This window comes from Scleropages formosus, chromosome 4 (assembly GCF_900964775.1).
Source record: "Scleropages formosus chromosome 4, fSclFor1.1, whole genome shotgun sequence".
Taxonomy (NCBI): Eukaryota; Metazoa; Chordata; class Actinopteri; order Osteoglossiformes; family Osteoglossidae; genus Scleropages; species Scleropages formosus.
Genome location: NC_041809.1, coordinates 30,366,948 through 30,379,002, shown reverse-complemented (window position 1 = coordinate 30,379,002; position 12,055 = coordinate 30,366,948). Strand labels below are relative to the sequence as shown.

The following is a 12,055-nucleotide window of genomic DNA, read 5'->3' as shown; positions in this document are numbered from 1 at the left end:
TCTTCTTATTGATAAATAGTAGTCAAAATTACCAGTGTGGGATTGCCTCTTCCATACTGACATACTACTGCTGGGTTGGTCAATTTACATGTGGAAAGAAGCAGTTTATTTCCTTTCGATGGTTTGTTTGGCTTCTGAGATTCCTATCTCAGCAAGAATTTCATCAGTGTGAAATTAATTTTATTTTTTGGTGTATTGTTGTCATCATAAAATGACAACTGGTATGATCTCTAGTATTCAAATGATGTTCTTACGAGGTTTATGCTTCGAGGGCGGTTGGTAGTGTAGTGGTTTGAGCTGCTGCTTTTGGACCTAAAGGTTGTGGATTTGAATCCCACTTCCAGATGTAGTACCCTTGAGCAAAGTACTTATTGTACAGTTGCTCTAGTAACATTACCCAGCTGTATTAATGGGTAAATAACACTGGGTGGGTTAACATTGCAAGTCACAATGGAGGAAAGTTTCAGCTAAATGAAAAAGCGTTTCAGTGTATCTTCCAAAATATTGCAGAGGTTGTGCTGGAGAAGCACAATTCCCATTGTCTATAGCCATACGGTGGAACTCACTGACACACACTTTATTTTATAGTATGTTGAAATCCTGCATCAAAGGCTTTTGAATAAACAACAGAAAGGCAAGGATTAAGAGCATTCTGCCTTTTTTAGACTCGGAAGGCAAATTAAAGCAACAACAAAATGAGAGTATTTGTATCTCTCTTCAGAGGCCTTGTACTCCTTGGCGAAGGAATCAGTGGAGATCTGAGAGGAGACTGGCAGACAATCAAAGATCAGGATATCCTCTACATGCGCCCAGACTCTGGGCGCGGTACGGGAGTTGGAGCTGTGCCTGACTTTATTAAAGACACTTCTCACTCCTTAATGCGCCTCATCAATACCCGCCGAGGCATCGGCCGGGGCCGGTGGTAGCTCTCACGGCAAGAGATCAAGCCTCTGAGTCAGCTATCCACTGGCAGCATAAGGTCGCTGAACTGAGCTGCCTGTTGAGAAAACACCCGAAAATACTGGCTTTTAATTTGGTCATTCTGCAAATTTTGTGTGCAGGGTGGGTATTATACTCCAACTTTTACTGTTTGGTCAGACTGGTATTCAGCAAAGACAAAAGTCATAGAAAATTATTTCTTGCCAACCAGAAAGCAATCAAAGACAATTTAGAATGTAACCATTAATAAAAATGGTCAAATTAAACTATGAAAGTTAATCCAAGGGAATCTGCACTGTAATGACAATTCAGACAACTTCACACTGCAGTTTCAGCAGTTAACTTTCTTTGTGCTGAAGAAACAATATGTGTTGGCCACTTTGGAAAAAAGATCTGTTATTGAATGCAAGACCTGTGAAATGTGCAGAGAGAGAGAATGACAATAAAATTTGTTTAGAACTTTTAAACCTGGCATGTAAAGTGTATTTTTTCATTGTTACCTTAACATGTGCCAAAGACACACAAATAAGCAGTAATAATAAATATAGTCCAGGGAATATGGTAATGCTTGAAGGCATTTAAGAGGAAGACAAGTAGGCTGCCATGTCATCATGGAAGCTACAAACAATAAGTGGGGATGGATGAAGGATTTCCAAAAGCTTGGAGAAAAGAGAAAGTGTGTGCTCTGAATGGAGTGCAAAAGTGGTTAATATTTTAGAATCGGAAACAGAGGAGTAGTAATTTCCATTGCTTTTCAAGGAAGGTGGGGACATGCAAGCATTGGTGGCTTTTTTCAAAGGAGCAAAGACCCTTCATATGGACAAGTCAAATGGATGTTCATGGAATCTTTAATTTAAAAAAAAAAAGAAAAATGGAGAACAGGAAACTAAAATTCTTTTGCTCTGCTGGGTTCCCCGTGTATATGTTCTTTTAAGGTATCCCTCTCTTAGTTATTCACTTCACTGGAACAGTCCATTTTAATTTTGATTGTCGTCTATTGTGACATCATTGGCCAGAGAAATCTTTTGTTTTCTGCTCTGCTTCATTATATGAAAAAAATCAGCCTGTTGAAAATTCACCACTTATAAAATATTTATGAAACCAAGAAAACCTTGTTTGTTGGCAAGCCATCCATTCCGTAGCCCCACAGGGAGCTTGTTTGATGTGAATAAATCCAAATAAAGAAATTCAGAGTGAAATCCTTTTCATGGGGCAAGCTTGACTAAGGTTATAATTCGCAGTGTTCTCCAACCTGAGAGCAATGCTTTCAGTGTTGGAGAATCAATAGCTTATATGCTACCTCCTCAAGTAACATATCTGTTAAACTGTATGTGCCATGTGGTACGTACAGTATGGTCAAATAGCGGTGCAAGCATTGCTAAATAGCATTTTACGGTTTGCATTGTGAAGAAAGATTATCAGTTTTGATCTTTTCACATTCTGAACATAACGTTTTATATGTAATAAAATAACGTTGTTATAGTTATGCTCGTTCTGTGTACAGGATACATAAAATTCTGATTTTTATTACCACTTTATTCTAACTGTGACGTACAAGACAGCTGCAGGATTATGGACTTGGAAGAATAAGTAGATAATGCAAAAATGGCTAAGGATCCCAGCAGCAGATACGTTTCAGATGATGCAGATTATTTAGTAAGAAAATAAAATATTAAAATAAAATATCATTGACTGAAGGATTTTTTTAAACAAATGACACTATATATCATTCATTATTCAATGATTTAATCATTAGTGAAACTAAGTGACAGAAGCAAAATTAATATGAAAATTCAAAAATTCACACATGGAAATGATAAAGTACATCAAATATTTAGAATGAAGTGCATTCATTGTGATGTCTGATGAACTGATGAAAATAATAAAATGAAAAACACAAACAGTTTATAATGAACTGGTATTTTCAAATAATATATATTCTTTCATTAATATGACCAGGTAGGGCCATCTAAGGCATTCAGTTTAACGTGATTAAAATTATGCTGTTTATGATGCTCAATTCAGATGAGTTAAACCCTGACTTTGTTCGCTTTCAAAAGCAATTGGCCATGTATACTAAGTGGGAGCACAAAATAAAATATTAGTTGTTCTGTCATGAAGTAAATTTCAAGAGCAAACAGTTCAAAATCATCAACCAGTTTTTTTTATCGGTTTTTTGCACAGTTCAGTTACTTTCTTTCAGTCCCAGCAGAGATTGTAGAGGTACTCTGATAACATGTGGAGAACCAAGCACTGATGGATACATAATACATTGCAGCATCTTGAGATGCAGCCAAGATGAGATTAAAGACTACATCTTCCAAGCCAATGGCTGCAATGGCTCACCTTGGCTGTTCCCCAGGAAGTTACAGTATTTTCGTGCCAACAGCATTAAAAACAAGTCTGTATTTGACTATCTAGACTAAAAAGATCTTGATAGTTCTGGGACAGGGAAAATATTGACTCCTTATTAAATCTGACTGAACAGAAATATGTATTGAGAGAATGAAAATCACAAGGAAGAGCACAGCAGAATACATCAAAGATTCTTCTAAGTTCTTAATGAAAGTAAGTTAGGGATATCTTCCTCTACCCAAGCTAGCTCTTAGCTACCTTTTTAAGTGTATGAAATTGATTTTTTAGATTGCTTTTGCCATGTGTTGATTTGGTATATGTAATTTTCTTTCCAAAGCAAATTTGGTTATGCAGGTGCATAAAGCCAATTAAAGGCAATATTTACACTAAAAATAAAACACAATTCAACCCCTTGACGGTAGAGTATGCTGTCAAATTTTATTCAAATTCTTCAAATGGAAGTAATAAATAAGAAAATACCTTTGCAAATGGTCACGGTGGAAACTGTGTCAATGGGAATGTTCCATTAAATGACATGTAAGATGGGATTGTACGTTGCCTTCACTAGACCATGTTGCATTCACAGGAACATGCAGATTGACAGTCTTTGAATTCCAGACCAGAAATATTTCCAATAAAAGGCTGAACTTTCACTTTAGTCTCTAAGAGTCAGTCACGATGCTTAACAAACGCCTTTTTTCTTCTCATTTGATTGTTATGACTCAGTAAGCTGCTTACTGGAAAATAACTAATACACCCCTTGTGGGGTGAACCGATATTCCCCAGCCAGAAAATAGTGTTTTTTCGACTAATAAGAGAAAGCAGTCCAGGTCAAGCACAAAGGGCGTACGCTTCAGTAGACAAAGTTGGAACTTTGTGAATTGAGGAGGAGAAACACCAACACTTTAGTCTGCTTTTTGAACAGCTGTACCTGTCATTAAAAACATTAACTTTAAAGCATGCACTCTACAGGATTTCACTGTACTGTACATAGTTTCACATTTCAGTTGGTTATGTGATGATATGATAACTGATTATGAAATAATCTGATTACTTCAGGTTTTTACATGCTTATAGAATAACTGTGAAGAGAGCAAATGTAGCTTATCTGTTGATTAGTTCTTTTTTATTTGTCATTTGTGCTGCAGAAGTTCAATTTTTGCAGATCTTGAAAATGTTCAAGGTCATGGGATCCAAAGTATATCCATTCAGCTCTCATTTACGCAAAACTTCTATGTAGGCTTATGAGAATATGTATCCCTTTTTGTCCATTGCACAGTAATTTTACTTCAACAGTTTTACTCACAAAAATTGGCCCAACCTCACATCTGTTACAGTGGCTTGTATCAGGCATTTTGGAACAGGGATACATGCTTTGTCATGTTAGTCTGAGTGTTTTCTGGCTAAATGTAGTGTTATGCCTGTGTAACATCAAGTACTGTATTAAATCACTTCATATAATTTACATTACATAAATTGTGTCATATGCTATGTAGAATCTTTTGACTGCTTCAAAACTATTATTGTTTTGAATACATCTATATGATAGTTTTTTGTTGACAGTGCAGTGCATTGCTTGTTCTTTTTTAGGTCCTCCTGTCATCGTGGGAATGAGCATTAACATTGCCAGCATTGACTCCATCTCAGAAGTCAACATGGTAAGTAAAGAGCCCCTGTCTAATCAAGTAAACATCCATGCAGTTTTGTCATTGTTTCATATCATAAAACATAAAAATGTTTGAGTGAATAGAAAAGAAACTGAAACAGACACTTAAACCATGAGCTGTTGTGTCCAACAAAGAGTCAATGATTCTATAACAGTGCTTCATGAGGACAGCATTGCATGACTTGCAGCAGTGTGTACTGTATGAACACGACTGTATTACCATAGTTCATTCAGAATGAAAGTACTCCACACTCATTTGTTGTGTGTGAAATATCGCAAATCACCAAAAAAGCCTTGTGTCACATATGTTAAACCCACTGTGTTTTTACAAGATATATGACTAATCTGCAGGCACAGCAGTAGAAAAACATCACTGTTTTTCCTTCCAAGTATTTTTCTTCCACTTCACACTGTTGTTGGCCAGCCTTCTTTTTCATAAATTCATATAATTCATAAAAGTTGTCAAAAATGCTGATATAATAATCTGTCACGCTAAACTATGATCATGATAAATATCAAAATGAATTTGAAACATTTTCAGAAGCTAGTGTACTTGCCCTTGACAAGATCTTTCTGGAGTCTGGTTATTTACTAAAAGAGTCATAAAGACATGCAAGTGGCTTCTGAAAGCTATACAACTAGATAATATTAGAGACTATTCAAATTAAAAGTGGACAATCCACATTCATTTCTTATGTATTTTCTCAAGTACGTCATACCTGCTCATTTTTTACATAAAACCTCACTGATCAGCAGTAGCATGAATGAACTCCTGGACTCAAGTCTGCAACATTTTCAAAGGCTTAATAAATGTTTGATTTGTTCAAATCCTGATCACAAGACTTCATGTTGCATGGAGAAGATGGTAATGTCCATTTGCTTTTTATGAGGCTATACAGTTATTTAGCTCTAAGGACAAAAACAGTTGCACAGAAAGCTCAGGCCAGAGCTTTTGCAATTTTATGTGCGTCAAATTACACCCAAACCATCCAGCCCACAGTAGTCAGCCACAACAAAACTTAGTCAAGAATATAAACATAATAAGAGAATGTTCATTGATAAAGTATACTAGTAAAAATAATAAAATGTGTTTTCCAAAATCCATAGATTCTACACAACATTACAGTTGAATGAGATCTGACATTTGTAGATTTGCAAGTAACTTGATAAAATGCTTCTACAGTGTTTACTTTGTCACATCCATAATTTTGAAATAATTTAAAAATGTTTTAGCTTGTTGATGAAGTCACATTCATTAACAGTTTGCAAAAGTGGATCGTGTTTTAATAAGTATGCATAATATATATATATATATATATATATATATATATATATATATATATATATATATATATATATAGTATGTATGTATGTATATACACACACATGTCTATATATATCATTTTGATTATTGTGTAATGCAGAGTGTTTCTAGGCACATTGTCTCCTCCAGTTTCTCAATTGCATTACAATATCAGGTCTTAAACATGATCTAATCATATTTCTTTAAAATGAAATCAGTATATGGCATGTTGCCCCTTCATCCTCCACCATTTTTATGGTGATACATAATTAGCCTTACTTCCTTAGATAATTGTAACCTGTCTGCCACAAGCTATGCCAAACTGCAGGATAATTTTTAAATCTTTAAGACTACAGAACATCATTGAACACATCAATGTTTTGAATATATATATATTATACATTTTTTTTGTGTGTGTGTGTATATATATATATATATATATATATATATATATATATATATATATACATAGGTGACCATCATTTTTAAGAGCTACACTCTTACTGAATAAGATGCATTATTATGAAGGATTTATTTCATGAAACTGTAGAAACTAAGGGAAGAGCTGTGATACATTTAGTTTTATTTTTTCCTGTGATTGTGATTTTTGAAGTGATTTCTGTGATAGTCCTTGTCTCAGAAATACACAGAATAAAATGGTCTTCTAACCTAAATTGTAATTTAGGCAGAATTGAAGTTCAGCCAGGGGCTGTGGTAGCGCAGTGGGTTGGACCATGGTCCTGCTCTCTGGTGGGTCTGGGGTTCGAGTCCTGCTTGGGGTGCCTTGCGATGGACTGGCGTCCCGTCCTGGGTGTGTCCCCTCCCCCTCCAGCCTTACGCCCTGTGTTGCCGGGTAGGCTCCGGTTCCCCGCGACCCCGTAGGGGACAAGCGGTTCCGAAAATGTGTGTGTGTGTGTGAGGTTCAGCCATTCCCATATACAAATGACAACAAAAGAAAATGTGCAGGGAATTTTAGATCATAACAGACTACTGAAAATCATCTTGATTATATAGCTTCCTTGTGACAGAATATGGTTTTGTAGTACTTCATAATGTAAAAACTTTCCTCTTCCTGTGAAAACAAAAGCTATTTAAACTCATAATTAAAATGAATACCTATAACTAAACTTACTTTATAATGCCTAATCCCATTTATCTGTGATGAAGTACACATTTCAACTGCACGTCTGAAGTACCGTGTCTTCATGTCTTGTACCGTATATAGTGTATCGTTGTATATTCGTATTTATGAATGAAGCAAAGGTGCATAGTTTAAAGTAATTTTAATGCAAAATGATTGCAAAATTGCACACACACACATTTTCAGAACTGCTTGTCCCATACGGGGTCACGGGAACCGGAGCCTACCCGGTAACACAGCATTCCAAGTTAAATGAACCAATGGCCAAGTTGGCAGTAGTGTGCAGGCTAATTACATTTCTATTAACAGTACAGTACATATATAAATTGGTATTTCAGTTATTAATCAACAGGGGGCGTGGTGGTGCAGTGGGTTGGACCAGGTCCTGCTCTCTGGCGGGTCTGGGGTTCAAGTCCTGCTTGGGGTGCCTTGTGACAGATTGGTGCCCTATCCTGGGTGTCCCTCCCCCCCAGTCTTATGCCCTGTGTTGCCCGGTTAGGCTCCAGCTCCTCGTGACCCGGAATGGGACAAGCGGTTCAGACAGTGTGTGTGTGTGTGTGTGTGTGAGAGAGAGAGTTATTAATCATTTTCAGGCAATAGAGAGCTACTGTTACTCTTACTGTTACGGTTGTTGTGCTGTCCACTGTCTCCAGTGAGTTTTGCCCACTCTTTTTCTTTTGTTATTGAATATGGCATGGCTGTTTGCAGCAGAGAATGCTTCAGATGTACGAAAATAATTTTTACTCAAACAACTGTCTGCTATAACTACTATCAAAAAGCATTTGGTACATTTGAAATTGTATTTTAATAGACACACATGCTGTAATTTATTCTTTTTTAGCTCTAACATTCTTTGATTTATTTATGGTGGTGTTATTATGAAATATGCTTTTTACATAAGTGTTTTTGATGACCCTGCAAGTACTCTTCGATATCAAGTTTTATTTTTGTTACCCTGAACATCTGAAAAATTAAGAATAGAAACAGTGCTGAATCAGACTATAAGAAGGTTACAACGAGTCCTGAACAAAATAGCGCATAATATAACAAATGCTACAGCCTATGTATGCAATGTTTCCTTCGAAAAAAATTTCTGCTTACTACACCAAAAATATATTCTGAATAACAAAAGAAGAAACAGATAAATCATTTGTTGTACAACAAAATAAAGTTTACATCCTGAATAATATTTTTTCACTAAATGTTTATACCCATTCATGCAGTATTAGGGTTTCTTTTCACAGATTTAATATTGTTCTGTTGCAAAGCTTCTCTTTTTTATTGTTTTAATTTAGTTATAACTAAAATACCATGAATACATTTTGCATGGAACACTTAGAATTCCGTTTTCATAGCTTTAACATTGTGTGGAATGTAGGTCATTTTATATTCAGTTGAATAGCCGCACAGATTTTTCCCCCCGTTTAGTGCTTAAAGAAGGACTAAACTGCAGTTGAATTTATAGTAATAATAATAATAATAATAATAATAATAATAATAATATAATGTTTTGTACCACTGGTATAGATACACTAAGTAGCAATATATTAAAAATTATTGAACATCTCAACAATATTAAATACATGTTCAGTCATTCTTGTGTGTTCTTAACACAAAGTGGATGAAGTAAAAGATACATTCCGTCAATACCGCTGCGTTACTTCAGCACTTCTGCAATATAGACAGTATTGCAGACCAGCACTTTACATGAACAGTGCATCTGAAGACTAGATTTATGAAAGGAGATTCATCACGGATGAGAACATCTGCAGTACGCACCTGTAAACTGCTGTTTGTTGCAGCTCGTATATCTAGTCAGCACGTGATCTGTAAAAAGCACCTAAAGGAGTTTCGTGATCCAGGGCGTCAGGCACGTGCTCTTGGTTTTCATTTAACCTGCCTGGTACCTGTAACAGTAGCAACACACACAGCTTCTCTTGTGATGGGACCATCAACTTAAGGAGTTGCAGGCAGATTGTTGGAAAACTGCAGACATACGCTTATAGGCTTACACCTGCACTTTATGGTAAACAGGTGGTTGCATGTCCAACTACTAGTTGTATTTCCCAGTATGGTGAAAATACCAGGAATCGTGCTTAAAACAGACCCCTTTGTTGTACCACTGCCATTTCTGCATGCCAAGAGATGTGCATTTTATCATTAGCAATTTATCATTAATAAAAGCACACTCAAACAAAATGGAATAATTTGCTATATCATCTTGTATAATTAATAATGTATGGTGATTGTAGGTGTCATTAATGCTTTTAATATGATTGAATAAAATATCACAGGGTGATTACATTTAGGGAGGCAATAAACCTTTTCTGACCTTTCGAAATAAATGTTGAATCAAGTCATAAATACAGTATTATTTGTGCCTCTAATTTTAATGCCCACTCATTTAAATACATCTCAATAAATACCAAAATCAGACCCAATGCCAAAGTACAATGTCTAAATATCATATTGGTATAATATATTTTTACATTTTATCCTTTTTATAAATTTATTTTGATGCATTTTATCTAATGATGTGTTCCTGTGTTTATTAAAGAAAAATGTTTAGTTTTTCCAGACAACCAGGTATTCAGTTATGCTCATCAAGAAACAGCTGGATGTAACGTTACTTGCTTATTTGTGTATCTTATAATATTTTTTTGAAAAAATTGCTGGCAGGGTATCATGATTTGTCTATCCTGTGTTTTATGCACCTACTCAAGCGATGAACCTTGGTGCAGCAAGTAGTAGGTAACAAATTGGGTTTGCTTGAGACTTTCATGTCTGCAGCTATGTCTCCTTCTCTTAATGTAATGCATAAATTGTACTTTTGCTGAGATGTACCTCACTTTGGACAAAAGCGTCTGCTAAATGTAAATGTAAATGTAACGTGTCATGCAACAGTTTGGACAACTGGAACAGACATCATTCTATCATAAATAGGTCCATTAACAGGATTCACTAGACAAGGGGCCATCAAAAAGCCAGTGAAAGCAGAACTGCTGTAAAGCAGTTACAATGCAGCATAAATTGTATAATTGAGATTATGAAATAAACATTTCTGGGTCATAATTTTGACTGGTCAATGTATGTGTTGCAATGTTACAACAATGCACGACTCCAAAATCACAAATGATGCCAATACAAAGCAATCGTTCACAGCAGTCAAAAGCTAAACCTGTTGCTAGGTTACTAGTGAAATTGTGGGAATTTTCAATAAAACATTTAAACATTCTGATGGTTTTGTTTCCTCCACAAAATAGATTTTTTTTTTTTTTCCCATTGAAGTAATTATATAAAGTCAATATCAACTTTGGCTGCAACACAGTTTATGCTGTTATTCGCAGTAAGGCACACCCTCTCATGTGTTATATTTTAGTATTTACCCAGTGTGTTTTAATCCATTCACGTGTCTTATCGCAAGTGCAGAGTATTACAGTACCTTATGAAGATTAAATCCATAACTGGGATAAAAACATTTCTAGTGTTTTTTTCACTGTGCACAATCAGTGCAAAACAGTTGTTAATTACTGAAAATTCCAGAGTTAATATGATTGATTTTCACTTATGGAAAGCAAACAAAATGGCAAAATCCAGTATGAAGACGAGTTTGAGCAAGTTATTAAGACTTCTTGCTGAAAGGGTGCAATTTAGAAATAAGTAACCCATACCCACAAGTTCTTTAAATTAATGGTGTGACTGCATCGTTCCTCAAGTCTCAAATAGGTAGGCCTATATGTCTGTCCACCATCATAAAAGTGAACTTTTAGCATATACAATAACATCAAAGTCTTTCAATTATAAACAAAACATTTCCATCCAGTTAAACAACATAACTGAAGCAAGTCCAGACACCGGTGACAATATTGAAAAACATGTCAAGGCTTTTCTGACATTTGCTACGCATTTTTTAACCCTGAGTTAGAAATGTATTTTTTCATTTGCTGTCTACTTTCTTTTACTTTATTCAATCCAGTTCCATACTTATTTTTTTTTTGCCCTTAACTTCGAATTTATACTTATGGTGAAACTATCCACACCTTTCAACTGTAAAAGCCAATATTTTTTTTCCATCTGATAAAATGTTTTCAACTTAACGAGTCAGTTATACGAATAAAGCAGATTGCACTGATGAGAGCATTTACTTTCACAGTACCACAAATACAAGGCTGATTTAGGGTCACCAGTTCAGCATTTCTCTTGATGCTGATAGAAGACTGGATTAGACAAAGCAAATTCATGTGACCGTCAGGAGAAACTCCAAACTCCACTCAGATTGCCTTGGGGCTAGCTACAGCTACCTTATGCCCCATTTTGAAATTATACATGAAATAAATATTAGCCATTGATCCTTTTCATTAAAACGCACTTCCGAAGCCTGAGAAAGATCTTACAGTTAATTCTTTATCACATGTAGACAAATAGGGAGAAACGCAGTAAAGACACTGTGAAAGCCACAGTCAGTGAAGCAGAAAGGAAGCCGATCTATAGTGCATTCTCATCCCATGATTTCTAAGAGGTTTTTACAAGTGCCGTGAACATCCATACATTCCATTAATGCTGCAAGTTGTGTAAATGTACAAATAGATAGGGGGCTAAATGCAGAATTGCACAGTACCATCAATACAAGGGGCATTTATGCATGAATGCT

The 12,055-nt window shown here is 35.6% G+C and overlaps 1 protein-coding gene across 2 annotated transcripts in view; it reads left to right on the top strand.

Moving 5' to 3' along the window:
- gabrb4 (gamma-aminobutyric acid type A receptor subunit beta4) overlaps nt 1-12,055 on the top strand; it is a 47,283-nt gene that overhangs the window by 20,413 nt on the left and 14,815 nt on the right. For both annotated transcript variants that reach the window (XM_018751752.1, XM_018751750.1), the window contains exon 4: nt 4,885-4,952. In XM_018751752.1, coding sequence (XP_018607268.1) covers nt 4,885-4,952 — 68 coding nt within the window. The remainder of the gene's footprint in view (nt 1-4,884; nt 4,953-12,055) is intronic.